The sequence below is a fragment of the Aythya marila genome (genome assembly GCF_965140915.1).
Source record: "Aythya marila genome assembly, chromosome: 10".
Taxonomy (NCBI): domain Eukaryota; kingdom Metazoa; phylum Chordata; class Aves; order Anseriformes; family Anatidae; genus Aythya; species Aythya marila.
The window spans coordinates 8,035,315-8,056,613 of record NC_139051.1 but is presented as its reverse complement, the minus strand read 5'-3'; the positions used below and the strand labels follow the sequence as shown (position 1 = coordinate 8,056,613).

The 21,299-nt window shown below is 41.4% G+C and overlaps 1 protein-coding gene across 1 annotated transcript in view; it reads left to right on the top strand.

The window, feature by feature from the left end:
• PTPRG (protein tyrosine phosphatase receptor type G) overlaps positions 1-21,299 on the top strand; it is a 397,823-nt gene that overhangs the window by 85,522 nt on the left and 291,002 nt on the right. Inside the window, exon 2 of the mRNA XM_082767913.1 lies at positions 3,474-3,578. Within this exon, the coding sequence (XP_082624039.1) occupies positions 3,474-3,578 (105 nt within the window). The remainder of the gene's footprint in view (positions 1-3,473; positions 3,579-21,299) is intronic.

Here is a 21,299-nt window from a genome sequence, read left to right as displayed (position 1 = left end):
GTGGAAACCCGTCATGATTGGTGTTAATAACTTAACTCTCGTAAATATTTTCTCCAAAACTTGTTCTCCTATTGGAAACACGAGAAGATGTCAGTTGAGTTTGTCACTTATTTGCATGTATAGCTTCTGGAACAGTGGAATTGGAGCTCTGCACAAAAATGGATAAATGTGCTCTAATGGCTGGAGCTGAATGAAATCTTTTAGTTGTGTGCTTTACCACTGAAAGAGGCAGGCTCAGCAACACTGAGGTGCCTGTTAAATTTCCACTGGTGTCATCAAGTTGATTTGGTAGAAAGGCACATCCCTGGTCCTTCCCAAAATCTGAAAAAAAGTAAGCTGTCTGAAATGTAGTGAGGTTTTGATATATTTAAAGCCCTTTCTTTTTTGAAGTAATTTGACTTTGATACTTTGGCTCTTTCAGACTTTGATCTGTGGAAAGTAGAAATGAAAGTTGAGTTTTGGGTTGGACAAAATGTATTTTCAACTTTTCCAAAAGACAGGCAAAGCTGCAAATGCACCGGGTGCATTGTTCTGTACCTCGCACCTCTCAGTACAGGAGAATCCACTGACCCCAGCTGACAGCACAGAACAAAAGCACCTTGAGATTGACTCTGTGGCTTCCCGATGACTTTACCAGTGTGAGATACAGCCAGCAACAGCTGCTTGTTCCCACAGTGGTTTCTCCTAGGGTGTGTGCGGCGCTGTGCAGAATGCCTGGCCCTGCCGTCAGCAGGCCGGGGAGCTGAGCCAGCCTGGCAAGAAGGCAGTGTCATGGTTTTTTGGTGGAGACTGACCATTACCTTCCCAGTTCACAGCACGGCAAGAGATCTTGACCTGCCATCCTTTCCCAGAGTTTTTACAGTTATCCAGTAAACATATATCTTCTCAGAATTGCTAATGACTGCGGAATTACTGCACGTCTGTAAGGGGACTATTGTCATTAACATTGGGCTGCCTAACAGTCACTTGGGATGTTATTTAGTACATACCAATTCGTTTCTCTTTCAGTCCTACAGAAGATGTTTAGCAGCATAACGAGCAAGTTCCCTTCCACAGTTCTCTTGACAAATGCTTGAGCTCCCCTCTCAGTTTGTAACATTCTTTTGGTGGAATTAAATTTGTGTATAACATGGCTCTTCGCTATTTATAAGTATAGATAAATGTACAAATCTATTAAGTGTCCATGCAAAAAACTTAAACTGTATATATTCACCAGAATACCAGGCTTTTAATTGCATAAATAAGATGCTGACTAAAGCAAATGTTCAATTTCACATTGAAGTTAGGCATTCATAAAGGCCTGGATTTACATAATTTAATTTTCTGCACAGAGGATACTGAAAATCAATAGTATGATTCATAGCCATACCATGGTTGCCATGTGGCTCTTCGGTTCAAGCTAGGATTACAAAGGGCTTTACAGTTTCAGATGTTCTGTACTGACTCAGATCCTTTTTCCCTTCAATAAATACAGATTATCTGGGCATAGTTTCCTCCTTCCAATGGCAGGGCACAAAGAAAGGCTCACTGAGCACATACCTACCTGCAGGAGTACCTTACTCCTTGGAGGTACCATGGTGAAATCTTCCTTCTGCTTGCAGGAATTGTAGCTTTTCTGGGGTGAAAAAAAAAAAAAATATTAAAAAATCCTTCCTCTCTGTAGCACAAGCTCAGAAAAGAGCTGCTGCTCTCTTTCATTTTGTAGTAATGGGGGGCTCCAGGTATATTTCCCAGGACGCAAGTGTGTGTATGTTTGTTTTTGAGTAATTGGATTGGTTTATCTGAAGGCCTTTCCAGTCACCCAGCTAGGTTAGTTCTGTGTTCTCTTCCTTGGATTTTCATGGTCTGTCATCTTTGCTCAGCTTTTTTGCCAAGGCAGTTTGGGTCTCCGCATCCCCTACCTGTTCTTTCCTGTTGATGCAGATGTTTGTTGTCTCTGAACCAGGTAGACGCATGAGGGTAAATCAGAAGAGGGAATAAGGCAACATGTTGTAATGTTGCCTACAAATCCTGGTAGCATGATATGTTCCAGTGTTTCTAGTTCAGCCTGCAGTCAATTAGTATTTAGAAAGTTGCCAAGAAATCTGGAAAACTCATTCAAATCAGAGGCTCGTAATAAATTGCACAATTAGTACCTTTGCTCGCACAAGAGAAAAAATTGGCAGGGGAAAACCTGCAGTGCCTTACCCAAGGTTCCATGACTTTTCCTACCATTTCAGGATTCCAAAAATCTACAGAAATCCATGACCCATTTGCAGATTGAAGGCTGTCTACAGAGGTGTTCTGCCATGTAGTGACTGCGTATGGGTAGAGTGATTCTTCGGGTGATTTTCTAATGTTTTAATTTGAATTATTCAGATAGTTACTTATCAAATAAGTGGTCTGAGATCAGTTGGACTTGAATTGCCATAGAGTCAGTTAGTGCGTGGTTGTTTTTCATGTTCTTTGTGTGCAGATCTAAGGGTTTTTGTCTGTGTATGTTTACTACAGCACAAAAGTTTTCAGCTATGGTGTTCTGAGGAAGGTGGTTGAGTTTGTTACAGACTTATTATTGGAATTTGTGAAGTCATGCACCTCCAGTTTGATTCAGTCAGATGTATAGAAACACTGAAAAAAATTTACCATGTAAAAAGATAAATAAACAAAAAACCCTACTTCCTCATGAAATCTGTGTGGTCCTTTACAAGAAAAAAATGTGGGGGGGTATTAAAAGAAAAAAGCTGGGATGCAATGTAGGATACGTTACTTTCTATTTCGGTTGATGAATTTAACTCTTCCTAGCTTGTGAATTTTTATAAGGATTTCTTCTTTACTGGTCCCTCCCTTTCATGTCATAAAGCATGGGTATTGCACACTGGATAGTTGTTTGACATGCAACCTTCCTCTGTCCTATGTCTACTTTGCTTCAATTAATCACAGGAGGTGATGTTTCTTGAGCCTTGCTCTTGTTGAGACTGGTACCCTGACTGAATGAAGCTGTTCTACATGGGATTGTAAGACGTGGTTTAAAATAGATGTAGTTGTGGTAGCAAGGATAATGTGAACTCTTGCATCTGTATTCTTTTAAGGACCTTGATGATTTGTGTGTAGATTTACAATTATTAGTTTGGTAGCTTGTTTCTCTAATCACCGTCGTTAAGGTCTAGACAGAGGAAGGTGAGTTGTCATAGCTTACATTTGTTTGCTTGTGTATATCAGAAAATCCTTATGGAAATTACTGGAGTTGAGGCTAGCATGGCCAGATCAGAATAATGGTACCAGTGAGTCCTGGCTTCTCAGAATCATCTTTGGATGGTGGGTTTCCATGGATGAGGAACTTACCTTACCTTACCTTTTCTTTCTTTCTTTTTTTTTTTTTTTTTAAAGCAATACCAACTTAGTAGTCTCTGCTCAGCAAAGATTTAAGCTTTGCAGTGTAAACTCCAGGGAGTAAATACCAGTTTCCTAACAATTCCTGCTTCTTCTCTTTGCAGCTCTGACTGAAGGTTATGTTGGCTCTCTGCATGAAAACAGACATGGTAGTTCTGTGCAGATACGGAGGCGAAAAGCTTCGGGGGATCCTTACTGGGCATACTCGGGTGAGTTGAGTTGAATTCTTCAGAACAGTGAAACATGAGATATCTCCAAAATAAAAATGTTTCTTTGCTTTATGTTATTACTATGCTCAGAAAATGGAGTTTAAATGAATTTTACAATGTATTTTCTGACTTCCTCATGGCTTCCTATACACAAATCCAGTTCTTTCTTGCATTTCTGCCACTTAATGGAAGGTTCTTCTTATTACTCTGCACCTTCTTTCAGTCCTGTGTTAGTCTCTTAACACACCCCAAAAATGGCATATTCCCACCTGTCCCTGTCCAGACAACACATTTCCAAGTTTACCACTTGCTTACTCTGTTCAGTATTCTGTGAGGATTATAAGAATCCATACATATGTCCAGATGACAAAATACTAGAAATTCTGATAATTACCATTTTGTGTATGTGTTTTTGCAGTAGGGTATAGTGTCGACAATGACACCTGTCAGTTCAGCATCACACCAGGATGTGTGCTGCTGAGAAGGTAGGGTGTGGAGGGTGTTTCTTTATTTGTCCTATTGCTCTTAGAAATCTTAAGAAAAACCTGATGTGTGTACGATTTTGTAATGCCACAAATCAAAATGTGCTTTAGAATGGCAACGTAGACATACGGTTTGCTGGTTGGTTCAGGTATAGAAAATTCCAAATCTGTATTTGAAGTTGTCAAAAAAATGGAAATCATGTCAGTAGCTATGTTGGCTCTCTATGGAAAATTGCTGAGTATCTAAAAAGTATTTATGAGGGTTTCAAGTATCATAATGAACTTGTGCGTGCTTTTTTTTTTTTTTTGAATATCTGAGGTGCATTTCAAACATTTGGTGCTTGTCTAGGAGGAATGTTGTGCAGGCCTACCTAGTTTTAGCTGAAAGAAAAATACTGTGTCCTTAGAAGTCTGAATACTGATACTGGATAAACAAGCAAATGTTAATTTTTGACTGCCAACTCCTCTGTTTCATGCAGACCATAAATTTCATTGGAAGTGAATAATTTTAGGTAAGGTTAGAGTTTTTTTTCCATTAATACACAAAATACCAGATGTCACAAATTTTCTTTATTAGATCTCAAAATACAAGCTGCCTCATTTGCAAGTGAAGCTATATGAGTAAAATACATCTATGCATTTTAGTAATGTAGGACAAACGACTGCTTTTTGTTGAACTTGGAGGTTATCATCAAATGGACAAATCCTGTCATGAGATTTATTTCCATGCTTCAACTTAAAATAACTCATTTAGATTTTAAGCCCCCAAACTCATAAACAGTGGAAATAAATAGAGGAAAGATTTTTATGCTGGAATGAATGGCCTATTCTTATCTGTTGTCTTGTATAAAATATTGAAAGTTAAGTGCCACTTGGCAGGTTTATTTTGTTTCTGTTACTGAAAAATGTATTTAGAATATTCATTGCTGGTAGTTAAATCAAAATGTTTGAAAAGGACAAAACTACTGGAATTAGTCAGTTGTCATATATGTCAAAACTCTTCGCTGGAATTACTACACTTTTTTTTTTTTTTTTAACTAGTCCTTTGCCTTAAAAAGAAAGGAAAAAAAAAAAAAAAAAAAAAAACACACTGCAAAACCGGGGAGAGGAAAAAAAAAAAAAAACTTCCCCAAAATCTCATTATTTTTTTTTCTTAATTCTATTTTTGAGCTCATGTAGTTCTTCCTTTATGAGTAATATTGGTTGTTCACCCCTCCAAAAGAGCTTTTACCACCCACTAATCCTTTTAGGTTTATGTCAAAATAAAATGTATAGTCCTGATGTGTAATTATACCGTATCTGTTAGGTTTTGCATCCTTTTGTCTATTGATAAATCTCCTGCTTCTCTGAGAAAAATAGCCAATCTGTTTTTCGGAGAACAGATAGTGACTTCTCAGTCGTCAATCACATGCCATTCTACCTGATTAGCACTACCTAATTAGAACCTTTTTGTCACTATTGCTGATAAAAGCAGTAAATGAGGAGACGGAAAGGGTGGAAATGATATATTTACCAGTACTTGTCAAGAAACCAGGAGAGGATATAATATCTTCTCAGGATGCTTTGTCAGGCTACTGTTTGATCAAAGAAACTTGAAATGCCATTCCAGGGGAGAAGTGGTTTGGCACCGACTATTCCAGCTGCAGAACATGGATTTATGCCAAAGCTTTTGTGACGTGAAATACAGGTGTGAGCAAACAGTGTAGGTACGGCATGTCCTGGCTGTATGGACTCTGTGCATACTGCATCACAGCAAGCCCACGGTGGAAGTAGCTGGAGGTCTGGTGTCCTCCTGAACCGTATCGTGGCCTCTGCCTGCAAGGAGGAGCAGCTCTACTGCTTCAGCTCGTGCTGAAGACACACTTATTTCCGAAGGAATTTTCTACTGCAGGAGTCTCAGTGTTGGCAGCATCTCCCTGAGAAAGGGAGGAAGCGAAGGCGAGCAATTAGGTGGGGAAAGGAGCCTTTGCTCTGTTCGGAGTTGGATGTTTCCACAGGCTGCTGCTTTGTCATGTCTTCCTGTGTGGGAGTTCTTCTCTTCCGTCCCCTCGCTTGGTTCCTTCCAGCTCCATGCGGGACATTCAGCCAACTCAGCCTCTAATCAGATGCCTTTTGCTCACATTTGTTCATTGAGGTGGGCAGGGGTAATGAAGATGCCTAGCTTTCTGTATTAGGTTGAAGATAGGGATAAATGGTGGGTGGCTGAGCCCAGATGTCACACAGATGTTTCTTTCTACACAGGCACAGTGAGGAGGATGCTCATATTATCTGATTATTTCTGCTGCCTCTCCATTCCCTGGAGTATTTCCTAGGAACCCTGAGCAGGGTTTTGGACATAGTGAGGAAGTTTACATCAAAATTCACTGAGCCTACAGAGTGAGAAACCTGCTCTGCAATAAGCAATTAGTCTGTGTCAGTGGTTTCCAAACTCTTTTATATTATAGGTGTTATTTGGTAGGCTGCTTTCCTTCCATGTCCTCAAATGTGCAGGCCAGCTCTCCTCCACTTAGTTGTACAGCAGCTGCTGGCCCAGCCCCAGCAATTACAAGCAGGGAAAAAAGCTGTGCTGGACTGTATGATGCTGAATTTGAAGTTTCCTCTAAGGGAATTTGCCAACTAGAGTAAATAAGCCCGGGACAGCTTCTGCCAGCCATCAATGGACAAGCATGGGCAGAGCGCAGTGCTGACCAGTAGGCCCGCATCTCCGCTGGGCCTACATTAGGCTGAACTGTGGCTTTATATTGATTTCAATTGAGCTTTACTGATTTATAGCCACTGAGGCCTCTTTACATTTATGGCTGTGCTTCCCTGTTTGCAGAGCTTTTGTATTTTCAGGCTTAAATGTTCTGTAATAAATCTTGAGGTAGGACGGGAGAGGTCTGAAAGCAACCAGCCAGTTGTGGTTTTCCTGCCTGGGGGCGGAAAAAGGGCACAGCCATATAGCAGAGAGCCCTCAGGTCTTTATCTTCCACAGGATATATCTGTCCTATGCAGTGCTTATCAAGTGACTCCTCTGTAGCCTGTGGAAAACACTACTGTGTCTCCATGCCCCTCCTGTGCAGGGCGAATGGCCTAGGAGCTGCTTTCAAACTGTGGAGATCAGGAATTTTCCTGGTTTCATGAGGTATGTGTGGCATTACCATGTGTTGCTTGTAACATTGCTTCTCTCAAGCGTGAGAGCTGGGGGAGGATAAACCTTCAACCACTAATGAGGAGTTAAATGAGCCTCGGGTCAAACATTTGTATAAGGCACCCGTGTACCCAAATGTCCCCACAGACAGGACCCTGTGAACTTCTGTGCCCTGTGCACATACTGCACGTGTACTGTACACAGAGCTCTCCCTTCACTGTCCAATTGTAAAGGATGGGATTTTTAAACCTTATAAAATAAGCCTGTTGTCTACAGACACAATTCTGACTGTAACATTCACTCCAGTTGAGAAATAAAACTCACAAAAATAAAGAGCGGATAATTAAATGAAGGCCCGTTTTAAATGGGTTTTGTCAAAAAGACAGAAGGAAACACAATTGGCCTTTCAGAAGAAACTTCATTAAGTCTGTGCTAGTAGCTCTTTAAAGCAAATTCAGGAGTGAGCAAACACTGACAACAGAAGACAGTAACTTGTCCTTAGATAGGAGCTGCAAGAGTGAACAGAGACTGAGATCTCCTAGATTTTCTTTTTAGGAGTTTTCAGGAAACTAACTACATTTCTAGGCGGGTTTCTCTGTGTGCATGCATTTGTGTATATATTGGCAAAGCATTTATTCCATGAGCGTGTCTTATGGCTTGCCAAAGACTTCCTAAATTGCAACTGGCCACGTTACTTGCAGCGTAATGGGAATGTGAAATGGGCGCAGTGCAGCCAAAGCAAGAAGTAGGTGTGGATCCTGAATGTGCTTCAGGGCAGGCCTGCTGGATTTCTTTTCACCATAATCTTCTCTGTTAGGCTAACCAATGAATGAAGGACAAGTCTGGAATGATTTTTAGCACATTGTTTAATTGCCGCAGAATTCAGCACAATTCTAATATCTGTAATAGCAACAGATAGCAGCACGGGTACCTTTTCATCAGTGTGGAGACATTTTTGTAAATACAAACTATTTATTTAAAAAATTGAAAAGAAATCCTATGGAAACAAGCTGTTGAAACATGTACCAGATTCAGGGCTTTCTGACTGGCCCTCCCTTGTACATTGTGTGCTATTTCACAGTGTAATATTCCAGACATTTGAAGATGACTCTCAGCTGTCAAGTGCTGTATATGACAGGGCTGAAAACACTTTGCCAGTGGCCTGACTAGATCCTGTTTTGCCATGCAGTAGCCCAAAAATGGCTAGCGAGAGGGTCAGGACATTGGGATAAGATTCTCTTACGAGATGGTGACTCAGATGCTTGTATCTTAAGTGGTAGTGGATCTGAAAGGCCTACCTGTTGCCACTCTAGAAATACCTACACTCATATACATTTTTCTGAAAAACTTTTATGCAAAATTAATGTAACAGTTGTTGCAATGAGATTATACAAAACCAGGAGTAGCTGTGGAGAAATAGCACTCTTTTCTCTGTTATTCAAATGAGGAGACTCCTCTTGGAGTCTTTAGATGTAAGTGAAGATGTAATGTCAAACCATGCCCAGTACTAATGTGTGTGATCAAAGGGTGTGAAATGGGAGGCCGTGCTGTCCTTCAGCAGGGGATACTGTAGACAGGTGATGTGCTTTTGTCACTGGAGTTTCCTGGATGAGTTGTGGTGTAGGTGCTGGCAGGGCTGGTGTACCCTGCTCTCTTGGTGGCTGTTCTGTTGCTCGGCCCTAGTGCTGCAAGCTGACTCACTCAAGGAATACTCCCTTTTAAGTAATCAAAACCATTTGGACTTCTCAGAGAACAAAAAACAGACTCTAGCCAAGGATGTGTACATGCTCGTTTTACTTGTTTATGTAACAGTGGCTTTGTAAAGACAACCCTGTGTAGAAAATGCATACTGTTTGTTTTTTTTTTTTTTTTCTTTTTAATCTTACGGTATTTTCAAGGCATCTTTTTCCTCTTTGTACCTTTGATAGCTCTCATTTTCTGTGTGAAATTATTAGCACTATTTATAATGCTTCTGTCTTTCATGCTTATTATTACTGATGTTGTTTTTTTTCCTGTCTAAAGTGTTGAATCCCTTCTCCCTGCAACTACCATGAACATAAGTAGAAATTAATAGAAGAAAAATAGGATTCACAAGAGTTGGGATGACCTTGCAGGTGGGGAAAAAAATGTCCATTAAGAATAGGATTTTGCTCACACTGTCATGCTAGTGTCCACTGTCAGTGTGTGAATGCTTTGTCCTACAACACTTAAGTAGTTATTGCTTTCCTATAAGATGCTATTATTTAAAATATAACCAGTGGTGAATATAAGAGCTAAGTGGTGTTCTCAAAAGCAATTGCTGGCATTAAAACAGGAAAGATCAGTAAAGGTTATTTCCTGAAATAATAGCAAATGGTATTAACTGTGATGAAATGTAACTTGGTGATGTCTTCTGTAAAAGTGTGAATTTTTCTCTCTTTGCTTAGATTGTTCTCATTAAATAAGCTGCTAATGTGAATTGGACAGGAAATAATCAGCACATAGTAAGGAAAGCATCAAGACTTATTGAACTGAGAGGTAACTAATGGACTATTTGCTGTGGTCAGTATTTCACTCTTTCTGTCCCTCGGAATAATAAATCTTGATATTGACCAAAGCTCTGGCATGCTGCATACATGGTTATCATCCTGCTCTCAGTGTACTCACCTCCTTTAAATGCAGAACGGTTGAAATGAGCAGGTTCTGGCTCTCCCTTTTTTGCTCTTTAAAGCTGACTGTCTAAAGGGGGAGAAATCTGAGAGATCCAGAAAAAATATTCCCTTTAATATCTGCTCTGATCAGTAAACTGAGCTTTGAATATTTTATCTGCGTTCATCAGAGATGAATGGTAGTCTTCACTGAACTCTGCTGAAAGCAGCTGTGTTGCATTCATTTCCATGTGCAGTCTTATTAGAGTAACAGTTGTTCCAGAAATCAGTGCTACACTCTTTCATAAGAGAAACATGGAAAACCGTAGTTTGAGAATTTACTGTTACTGCCTAAGCATGAGCCCAGATTTCTAATGTGCACAGCTAAAGCAAGTGGCACACTGCTGTGTGGTTTATCAAATAAACAGGAAATACCATCTGTACGTTTTGATGGTTTGCATTCTGATGGTATTTGGTCATAGGTCTTCGCATCCATGAGCTAGGCACTGCACAGTGTGCATTAGACATATGTTGTCTGAAGTATCTGTATCAAAACATACATTCACCAGGATGGTGTCAAAGAGAATGCTTTTGATTTTCCCTTAGCTATTCAGAGTTTTGAAGTAAAAAATATGAAATAGTATATATATTTTTTTCTTATTGTCATAGGACTGAAGAATTAAATTTCCAAGTTCTTATTCCTGAGAATAGGATACATCTTCCTAACCATAACCTAGTGTAAATAAGGAATTCACAATCACATGGCTGCGTTGAGTATTTAACACTAGCAGTGCTCAAAGAAGTGCCTGTCTCGCCAGAAGCAGTTCAAGTAGCCTGTGGTATCATTTCTGCTAATCCATATTGCTGGGGAACACGGGGCTGATTGAGAGTCTTGTCATTTACTGTGTTTGTCTATTGGCAAGTTTCTATGTAATCTGCTAAGAAAACCTCAGATAGTAATTTAGTTTCTACTTAGACACAGACACAACTGCTTTATTGAATACCAGTAATACTGTTTTCTGTATCGTCTTGCCACCTTTTCTTGTATGCAACACTTACATTTCATTCCAAGTACTGTCATAGTCAATCCTGGTATCCAGTCTATAATGAAATGGTTGGCTGAATTTTTAAATGTTGGACACGGTTATGGTAAAATTGCCTTTTTTCTTTTTTTTTTTTTTTGGCAAGGTTCTTTCTGTAAGTTGATTGTTTTTCATGACTTAAATGCATTAAAGCAAATCCCTGATTTCTGAGTGCTCTGATTTTTTTCTTTACTGTTTTTGAGAAGATAGGCCATTGGCAGCTGAACAGCTTTGAGAAGCTTAAATATGAGGTGCAAATAACCAGATGTTCCTTCAACTTCAGTTCTTTCATGAAGTTTTTCCCTACCACAGCACAAAAGTATTAAATAATTGCAACAGATGCTAGATGATACCTTCAGAGTTTCAGATGCAGTTGTTCCAACTGAACATCAAAGTATATCAAAGTATCTTTACGTTGTGCTGCTGCAGTCACAGCTTTTGCTATCTACAATGAAATGAAGACACACAAAGAGCTGTTTTTGCCGGGGAGGGGGAACTCCTCACTTCCTTAAGCATGTACTGTTCTTTTTGTTGCATTTTCTTTGAATATGAACACTGGGACATTTGTAGAAAACCTTTGGAATGACAACAACTGTTGCAGTGTTCTACAAAACTGAAAATGTGCTGAAGTGCAGCAAAAAGTTGTGTCAATTTTAACTGATTTCTAGGCTTTGAAATAGGAAAGAGTATAAAAAGAGTATAAAATATTTCATGCTCTTCTTTAGACAAAAACAATTGAAAGACATATATTTTAAACCTAGAAAAGAAAGATGGAGTATTTGGGTAGCATCTGTGATACAAGCTCAGCAAATGGGCTGGAGAATACAAAGAAGGTTGGAGTCTGCTGTTGCCTTAACGTTCTTGAATGACTGCAATAATACATTGAAATTCCAGTCCTGGTTTAATATGTAACTGAACACATATAGAAGAATAACAGTGGAGGAAAAACGTATGCAAACAGCAAGGATACTGCAGTGAGAAACGAAGCAAATGGAGGAGCTTTGAATAGCCTTGTAGTGTGGATTGAAGAAAAAAAAAAAGGAGGAAAAAAAGCTTGGCACAAACATTTTTGCAGTAATCCAAGTATGAAATAATCAAGGCATGAATCAGAATTTTTGTTGCAGGATGTAAGTGGAGCCTTTGTATGAAAGAGCTATGCAAGGGCCAGTAGTGCTGTTGATGCAATAGTTGTAGAATTATTTCTATTATTTTTTGAGATGGCTGCTTTGTGTCATTCCAGTCACTGTCCAGAAGATAATCTTCCTTTCAGTATCACTGCCTCAGGAATTACCCCACCTCTTCTCTACCTTTCCCCAGAAAGTGTATCTGTCTTGCAGGATGCAGCATTGAAGACTTGCAGTTTTTATCATGAACTTTGAAAAAGCAGCTCCTGCCCACAAAAGGAGTACATCTGCCGCTGGATTCTCCCGCAAAGGGAAGAGTGAGCAGAGGCAGTGCTGCAGCGAGCTGCTGGCAGGGCATTCCCACACAGCTCCTCGTCAGCTGCTGGTGGTGTAGTGTCTGCTAGAGGTGGCGGAGGTGTCCTTGTGTGTCTTCTAGGTTAAATGTCACATCTCCATTAGAGAAAGGTGGTGTTGGAGAGTCTCATCTGTACAGGTTCTTAGGTGTCCTTTAGTACTGCAGTGCTTAGCAGTTGGTAGTTTTAATTCTTGTAACATCTCTGAGGTCGATGTGTTTACATGGTGGGAACTGAAGGACAGGGCAGTTGAACTCCTCTGATACACCTGATGCACCCCATGCAGCGTCAGAAATTCACCCAGGTCTCAGTGCTGTGCTGTTTCTTAGGCCAGGCATCCAGCCTGATCAGGTGCTAATTGAAGAGATCTTGGTTGCTGTGGAGACTTCCTCATCCTGTGGGAGATGTGTCAACAGTTTGGCTGTTGTGAAGCTCCTGAGCTACCAGGAGGCCTTCCCCGAGGTCATCCCACCACCAGCATCATCGTGTCCCCAGCAAACTGGGCTGTGCTGGCTGCTGTGCTGATGCTCACGGTCCTCTTGGTGCTCTTGTTTTTTTCCAGTGGCATTAGGACAGTGTTGGGCTTGAGCAAGAAGTTATTATTTTCTTATTCAGTGCACTGAACATTTGGGTCTAAGTTCCAAAAGTTTTTATTAAGGACTACGTGCGCCCAGGGAGTTGGATGGGCACACTTTTAACCATCGAATTAAATAAATATGAAATCCTGCAATGGAGTGCAGAGCTGTGCATATAAATTACATCTTTAAGCAGCACTTGAATGAGTTTCTGGAAATGTTTTTAACTCTCTCCACTGAACTCATAAGAGTCATCTCTGTAGCCTTCCAAACCAAGGAAAGACTATTGGCACCGGAATGATTATTGAAGGGGTGTGTTACTTTGTGGTATAAAAAGGAATGTCAAGTCTTGCTGAGCACCTGAGTATCCAGCTTCTGTTTCTGGAGAGCTGGGAAGGCCAAGTGGGTTTAATTCAATCAAACCCTGAATGAATGTGTCCTAAGTAGGCCTTCCCACCCCCTCCCATCTCTTACCACTGCACAGTCATGAGGTGAGTTAGACTGTGGGTGGATAATGTTTGCAGGACAGCTGGTGAGATGACTCATTTCATTCATGAGGAATTAGGAGCCCCATGTCCCTGTTGCAGAGATGAAGGTTGCAACCTGAGCTGCCCCAGTAAGGAGTGGTGGGCATTGCTGGCTTGTGTAGGCCTTTGGTTGAATCCTCAGTAGGGTGAGAGACTTTTGAGACCTTAGTTGCTTTAAAATTCCTAAGTGGGCTGAGTTGAACAGCAAGTAGCTCTTCCACCAGCAGTCTTCACTGCCTTGAGTATTAGGCCCTCTGTCTTTTCTGTGTCTCAAAGCTGTCTGTCATCTCCTGAGCAGTACTGCGGTTTCACGTAAGGCAGTCTGCTCTACCCACGACTGAAGTAAACCTTTCCTCCCCTGCATTTCTCTCTGAATGCCATCTTAATGTGTGTTTTCTCCACACTGCTATAGGATTGCAGATTTGCAGGTAACAGTGGCACATCTGTGCTAGTAGAGCTGCTGTCGGGTAGGGTCACATTGTGATCGTAGAGACCAGGGGGACATAGAGGGGCTGGGTGGTGGGCCTTGGATCACCCATGTGTGCCTGAGAAGAGGGCTGAAGCTGGCTGGTGATCCCCAAAGCTGGCTGGTGCTGCTTTTACCGTGCTGTAACTAGAGCATTCAGGGCAACGTCTAAGTTGTCCAGCTACCAGAAAGCTCAGGAGGAGCTGAGCTGTTTCACCTGAGGTTCTTTATTTCTGACTCACTTCCGAGACTTCCTCAACTGTCTTGGTGTATAAATTTCCTCAGAATCTAACAATGGAAATGTCCCGCAATTGAATGCCTGAAGGTGATCAGTATTGACATGTGGACTGCAGTTTCTCTTGCTTTTCCTACGTGGATTAGTGAAACAAATGTCTTCTGTACCCTTCCCAACTGACCTGTAATAAAGTTACAGCTGGAGACAAGGTGACAGAGGTCCCTTAAGTGCTGCTGATCATGTGCATTTGCACCATGCTGCACCAGGACCTCACAGGACACCTTGGCTGTATTTCACATCACCAGGGCCTCGAGCGCTGCTCAGTCCCAGGTGCCGAGCTCCTGCACAGCAAAGCAGCAAGTGGACACGCTCAGAATGAGGAATTCAGTGGTAGGTGCTTTGCTTTGCATCTGTGTGAATGTGTTTCTCAAGTACAGAAATAAGATCTACCCCGAGGTAACGACGGCAGCGAAGTCATGGAGAGTTTAGGTCACTTCACGTTCAGTCTCACATGCTGCCTTTACCCCAGAGGTGTGGCGGTGTGTCTCAGGCTGCTGCTGGAGCCTTCTGCCCCTTTGGGGTATGAAAAGCCATTTTGCATGCCAGATGCTAATCTGCTGCTAACCAGAGGGGACGTGAACTTTTCAGATAGATTCCAACTTGCAAGCTTCTGTGGCACTTCAGATCATGTTTTTAATTTGTATCTCTGTTGTTGGAGACTTGTAATTGAGACACTTATCTGCATGACACAGTATTGTCATGCGTTGATCTCTGAGGAACGGGATTTACTGTATGAAGTCAAGTTCACAGAGAGAATTTGATGCAACTTTTGGAAAGAATGGTGTTGGTGTCTGTAGTCCAGATGCTGTTTATGTTGTACAAGGGCCCCCTAGGTGTCTTTGGGACTTAAGCGCTCTCGCTGTGAACACAGAAGTCACTTCTGCCCAAAAATCCTACAGGAAATGCACAGTCTGAGAGATGGCTTGGTGCTAAGCATATAAATGGCTGAAGCGTAATGGTAATGAAATGAGGAATATGAGCTGGAGCAGGTACTGAGAATCTTTCCTTTCTGTATGAGCCGGTAAATGCTTCATATTCCTGCGAAAACTGTCTGATGCCTAAGAAGTTTTGAGCCACTTTTGTGAGCTTTGTTAGTGCTCCCTGCCACAGTTCCCTGCATTGGTGCTTGTCCTTCACAAAACCTGTAGCAATGCCATATCTCTAAGCTCACCAGCTGCTCCCCAGTTTGGTGAAAATTAGCCCTCAGGTTCAAAAATGGTGCAGGAGGGAAAGGGAATTGGCAGACCAGGTGCACATTGAAGGCTCAAATGTATAAGCCTATTTCCTTAGGAAACTAGGCTAATCCATGTGGGCCCCTATTCAAAATTGCAGGCTCCTGTGAGTAGCTTTTCAGAGGCTGTGCCAGTTAGGTGCTGTGTTTCCATGAGAAGTCCCTGCAATTTCAACAGATGGGTTCTTAAGACCCGGGGAAGGTCTGGGTAGTTCAAGTGATCAGAATACTGGTGACAGTCCTGTCCTGCTGTGCTAAATGAAGTACAGCTGTTCAGAGGAAGCAGTTCAAGCCCCTGAAAACTTTCCATTTGAGTCTGTGGTCCTGATCAGGTGTGCCAGGGAAGGTCACCTGCACAGGAGCCCTTGGAAGAGTGCATGCAAGACAACCATCTGCTTGTCATTAACAGACCTTAAATTAGGGAAGGTGCATGGTTTGGGGTTCGTTTCATGGCTTCTGTATGAACTGGAGTGCAAAGTACAGTAAACATTTCCAGCTTTTTTTCCCAAAGTGCTGTTGGAAAGTATGATAAAAAGTAACTGCTGGGAAAGTAGTTTTGCTGAGTTATGCTAATTTTGAAAATGCATAATACTCCATAGGCTTTTAAGAAGTGATACTGGGCATATTTAACATTCTTTCATGTTAATTTCCTGGCATATGGACATCTCAACTTATTAAAATAAATAAGTACTTTCAAATTTAATGAAATGATGGAGGAAATGGCCTTTTTTCACATTCACGTCCGCTTCGCTGGATAATTTAATGTTTTAAAATGTAAGTTCATATTAAAGTTTAAAATTCAAGTATTGGTTTTTGAAATTCTGTAATAAAAAGGTTTTGCTGTAGGAGAGATGTATGAATTAGTGCGCATGATAACACGATTTAAAAAATGTAGCTGGTGATTTCCTCCGGACAAAACGCTAGCTGTAAATCCTCCCACTACAACTCTCAGAGCCGGGCTGGTGCTGTGATGCCCTGGAGTAGCTGTTTTTTTCTGGAGCATTGCCGCATAGCCTGGGTCGGACTCAATCCCGAGTTCAGTGCTACCTGTGGAGGAGGTCTTCCTCCATTGTTCACCCTTTTTTCATCTACTGTTGCGTCTCACTGTCTCTTGGAGCTTAGACTATAAGCTCCTTGGGGCAGAGAAGGTCATTTGTTTATGTTGGCTGGCAAAAGGATCTTTATGTCTTCCTTTATACTAGATTTGTATATTTGCTTCCGAGCTCTTTGTATCTAGTTGGAAGGATTTCTTTATAGCCGTAGGTGTTGCTGAGTTGTTAATAAGTATAGGAAATGCACTTTGGTGCTCTCTTCTGTGTTGAGGGAGAGGAAGAATTCCCTGGAGGATAAGTGGTGCTTAATTTAATTGACTGGAAATAAATATTTGAATCCTACATATTTAATGGAAACCATTGTGTTTGAATGTAGGGATGTGCAGCTGACAGAAGTGTGCTCTGTCTTGCATTTCTTGAGAGGCTGCTTACCTGCTGTGTTGGAGCCAAGGATGGCTTTATTTCATTTCAAGGCAGACTGGAAACTGAAGAACTTATTTTCAGGGAGAAAAATGGCAAGGGACCCAAATGAAAAACCTACTCAGCTGAGGCAGAGGTGACAAAGTTCACTGTGATTATATTGATTTTAAATTACTGTGTAGAGCTGGGACTAGCCTATGTCTGGTCCTGCTCATGATGAGAGGAAGAAAAGAAGAAGGCGTGAATATTCCTCTCACCTCCGTTTCCAAATATTTTGTTACCAGAATGATAACTGAGAGCAGCCTCTCTGTCCTGATGATCCCACCATGCAAAGGCAAGGGCATTTTGTCATCTTCAGTGGAGCCGAAAGGGGCTAAGAGGCACCGTGAGACTGAAATCTGTTTTTTTTTTTGGCAGCCCACCCCTGCGCACTGCCTGCCTGAGCTGGGGAAGCGTGCGGTGCTCTGTGCAGCGCGTAGCAGATGCCTCCGGTCTGTGTGCGCCCCCAGCTCTACGAGGGATGACATTAATGGGAAACAGAGCGTGTCCGAGTTAGATGCATTTTTCGTAAAAAGTACCGTGATATCCTATAACACAAATTATAACTAAGCCAGAATTAATAGCAATTAACAGCACCGATATTCATTTACCAGAAGTTTTGCAGAAAAGTCATTACTGCTTAACTTCATGCAGTTTGCATTCATTTCGCTCTCAATGAGAAAATTATTCAGTCAATAAGAGTTAATGTTTTATTTTAGACCAGTCTTGACTATTTTAGTATCTAGTGTGCCTTTTGGGAACAAGAACTAAGAGCAAATAAAGCTAATTGTGATAGAAATTTGATACATTATCGTAACGAAACTATTAGTTGCTGTATGACTGAAGGAGCGCAGAAAAATGTCTTGTACCTGCACTAAATCCAGGGAAGTTGTGACGGGAGATGTTCTGACTCCTTGTTTTGGTGTGATGAAGAGAATGCCTGAGGCACCCGGGTAGGGAAGATGATTATTTCTGCGTCTTCTCCATGTTTTTTTCAGCCATCTGACATAGTGTGTATGCCTGGGTCTATGCCAAGCAGAGCTGCAGCCTCCAAGTGAGACTTTATTACTACAGTCCTAGCTGATTAATTTTGTACCAAATTGTATGGGCCTGATTAGCCTGGAACACAGTAATGCTGTTTTAAAGATCTCTAGTGCATCCATTACTTCTGTTTCCCGTGTGCTTCTTCAAAAGGAAAATATTTATTTCTTACCATCGCATCTTCAGGTATGGTCTGGGCCATAGGAATCACACTGAGCTCACTTTGGCTCATGTATTTGTTACGTTCAACTTTGACTTGCTGGAAGGAATGTCTGAGATACCCATACCATGTAGCAGTTCTGTGACCCAAGAGATTTTTTTCCCCCATCATGTTAAGGGTGAAAAAAGAAAAGCGGTTCCCTGTCCTGAGCCATCCAGAAGACCGAGACAGCAGAGACTGGAACAGAAATCAGCGTCCATAGATGTGCTTCATCCCTTTCAAGGTGCATGCTACTTCTGTAGGTGGTCGCACACCCATCTGATCCAGGCAGCACAGCAGGTGCTTGGTGTTTTCCCATCAGGGAGGCCCCAGCAAGCTGGAGCAGGAGCTGTTGGGTTTAGTGAGCCTGCAGGGCAGACGGGACGGTCCCTGCCTGTTAGCACTGGCTCTGCACAAGTGGGAAGAGCTGGGTGGCTCTGCAGGCAGGGCAGGGCTGCTCTTGCCTTCACAGCTCTTCAGCATCTTTAATAAGATGTTGCAATAGCTTTGGGGTGTTCTTGTCACTTTTTGTTTTTAATTTTAAGTTCCAAAATACATTGTAACTCCCCCGTAGAAGTGCAGGTTAGAATAATCTATCTGTGTTTTGCAGATTGCAGAATTTTAATACCTTTATCTAAAAAGCATTTCTCAGGCTCTGCTTGCCTCTTAGAAATCCCTCTGTTCATTAAATCACTCTTGAGGTTTTGCATAGTTCAAGTCTTAAAGAAATGAAAATAAAATAAAATAAAGCAATCTTCCTACTGTCCCTGGAAAAGCCTTGTGCCCTTATCAGCGTCCTCTGACTTTTCCGGGGAAAGCAAATACACCCCCTCATGCCAGTGCCCATATACAGACAGAGTCTCAGTATTTCTGCAGGATCATGACTTTTGTGACCTCTTGCAGTGGAGTGTTTGCATGAATAAATAATACAGCACACTGTTGGCTGGCCTTCTCCATATTGAGAACAGCGATGGTGAGAAGCAGACACTATGATTGCACGTTTGAAATGAAGCACGTTTGTTGAGTTGGAAGGAAATAGAAATGGGCATAGGAATCTTCCCTGCATGCAACATGCAGGCAAGTGTCACCTGCATAGCCCTATCAGAAGGCCCTGTCCTAATCAGAGGTTTCATATCTGGTGGAGAGACAGGTCAGACTTTTAGAGGCCTCCCGGGGCTTATTGATGTCTTCCGAGATGAGGGCGCTCAGCAGAATCAGCTGAGGTGACCTCCGTTTCCCAGCACGTGGCAGTTGTGGTTTCTGCTGCTTTTCAGCTTAGGTCAGACTTCAGCTAGAGGTGATGGGCTTGGGTCTCATTATCTCTTCTTTTCAGTCCTCGATTTCCTTGCCTCCACACATCTTTCTTCCTTGAATATCCATAACAAGGCAGAGCTCTCCAGCCAGCTATGCTGTTCAGTCTCTCCTGCAAACACTTTTGAATAATTGTGCCCTTTCTCCCTAAGACTCGCTTTCACGAAAGGATGTATTGCTGACTTTTTAGACACTAGATCCCATTATCTTGATGCAAAGACATTGTCTTCCTAAATGAAGGGCAAATTATTTTTAATCAATGACACTCTAAATGCCATTCCTGTATGGTTTTTAAACCAAAGTACTGGAAATACCTGACAGTGTCCTGCCAGCCAGTGCCTCTGAGAGGTGTTTTTCAAGCAAACTATGCTCCTAGAGACTGTCAGGGAAAGCTTACTTCTTAAACAAAATCAGTTCCAAAAAATCAGGTTTTGGCTCCCTGGAAACCTATATTTTTTGCAGCCACCTGTCCTGACTGCTTCCTGTTGTGATTTAAACCTGTGCCGTCTGCCAACGTATGCTGATAGAGATTGTTTTACGGTAGGCTGGGCTGCGGGGCCATGTCGAGATGCGCTCTGAAAGTATTTCACTCCTTCCACTGCGTGCAAGTGGGCAAAAACCCAAAACCCTGAGCTGAAGCCCCGCATGGTTCATGTGAAACTGTTGGAGTGCAGACTTAAACAGCACACAGATTGAACTGTCAGAAACCCGGTCCGTCTTCGCTTACAAAAAGGACAGATAAAGGAAGAAGCATCTCCCGCAGGCAACTTCTATAAGTGGAGTTTTATTACATACGGACCTCCAGGACAATCAGACAAGGATTTTGATTTATGAGATAACGTTTACCTTTAAAATACTGAAGGGAGGACCCAGGAAAAGGTTACTTCTAGATTAATTAGTGTTGATAGAATTGACATGGGTATAATGTAATGTTGCCACTGTGGATGGAAGTCACTGAGCAGCCAGCCAGTGAAAGCATGTTTGTTTAGGTTTGAGCTCACCTTATCTTGTTTCTCGTTGTACAGGTGATTCATGAACAAAACTGTGTGAATGTGAAATGAGGTTTTGTGTTTAATGCTCTGATAAAGAATTAAATGTTTTTATGTACAAAATGTAAACAAACTTTAAATAAAGTTCCTTCTTTGATAATTAGTTTCTCTTCTAATATTCTGTGATACTTGTTTTTTTTTTTTTTTTTTTTTTTTTTTTTTTTTTTTTTTTAACTGAATATGGGTATTAAAGTAAAGCCAATTGATAGAAAAGATGAATATGTTTTCCACAGCACCAAAGTAGAATGAGAGTTTTGTCTTTAATGGCTTGAGGAGGTGCTTTCAAGACCTTACAGTATAAATAAATTTTGCAGACTTAGAGCTTTTTTGCTTACTTAATCCAAAATAGTAGTATCTCCTACAGAAATTGATAATACAGAGAAAGCGTAGGACTTCATTTGCAAGAAGATGAATTTGGATGAATAAATGCTACTGGAAGGGAGAATTTAGGAGAAATCTTAATAGAAATCTCCAATTAGTTGAATGGCTGGTTATCTGTGACAAGACATAATATTTACTAGACACTGGAAGCTGCATGAGTACTTAGAAAGAGAAAGGTAAAATAAGATTAAGGTCTGTGTACTGTGTTGTAAAATGTGGGCAATCTTTGCAAGGCTTTTTGGCTTAGATAAGTTTTTGAGAAAATATTGGGAGAAAGGTATTAGTGGAACATAATACTACAAAAATGACAGTGTTTGTGTACCTTGTTGAAATCATT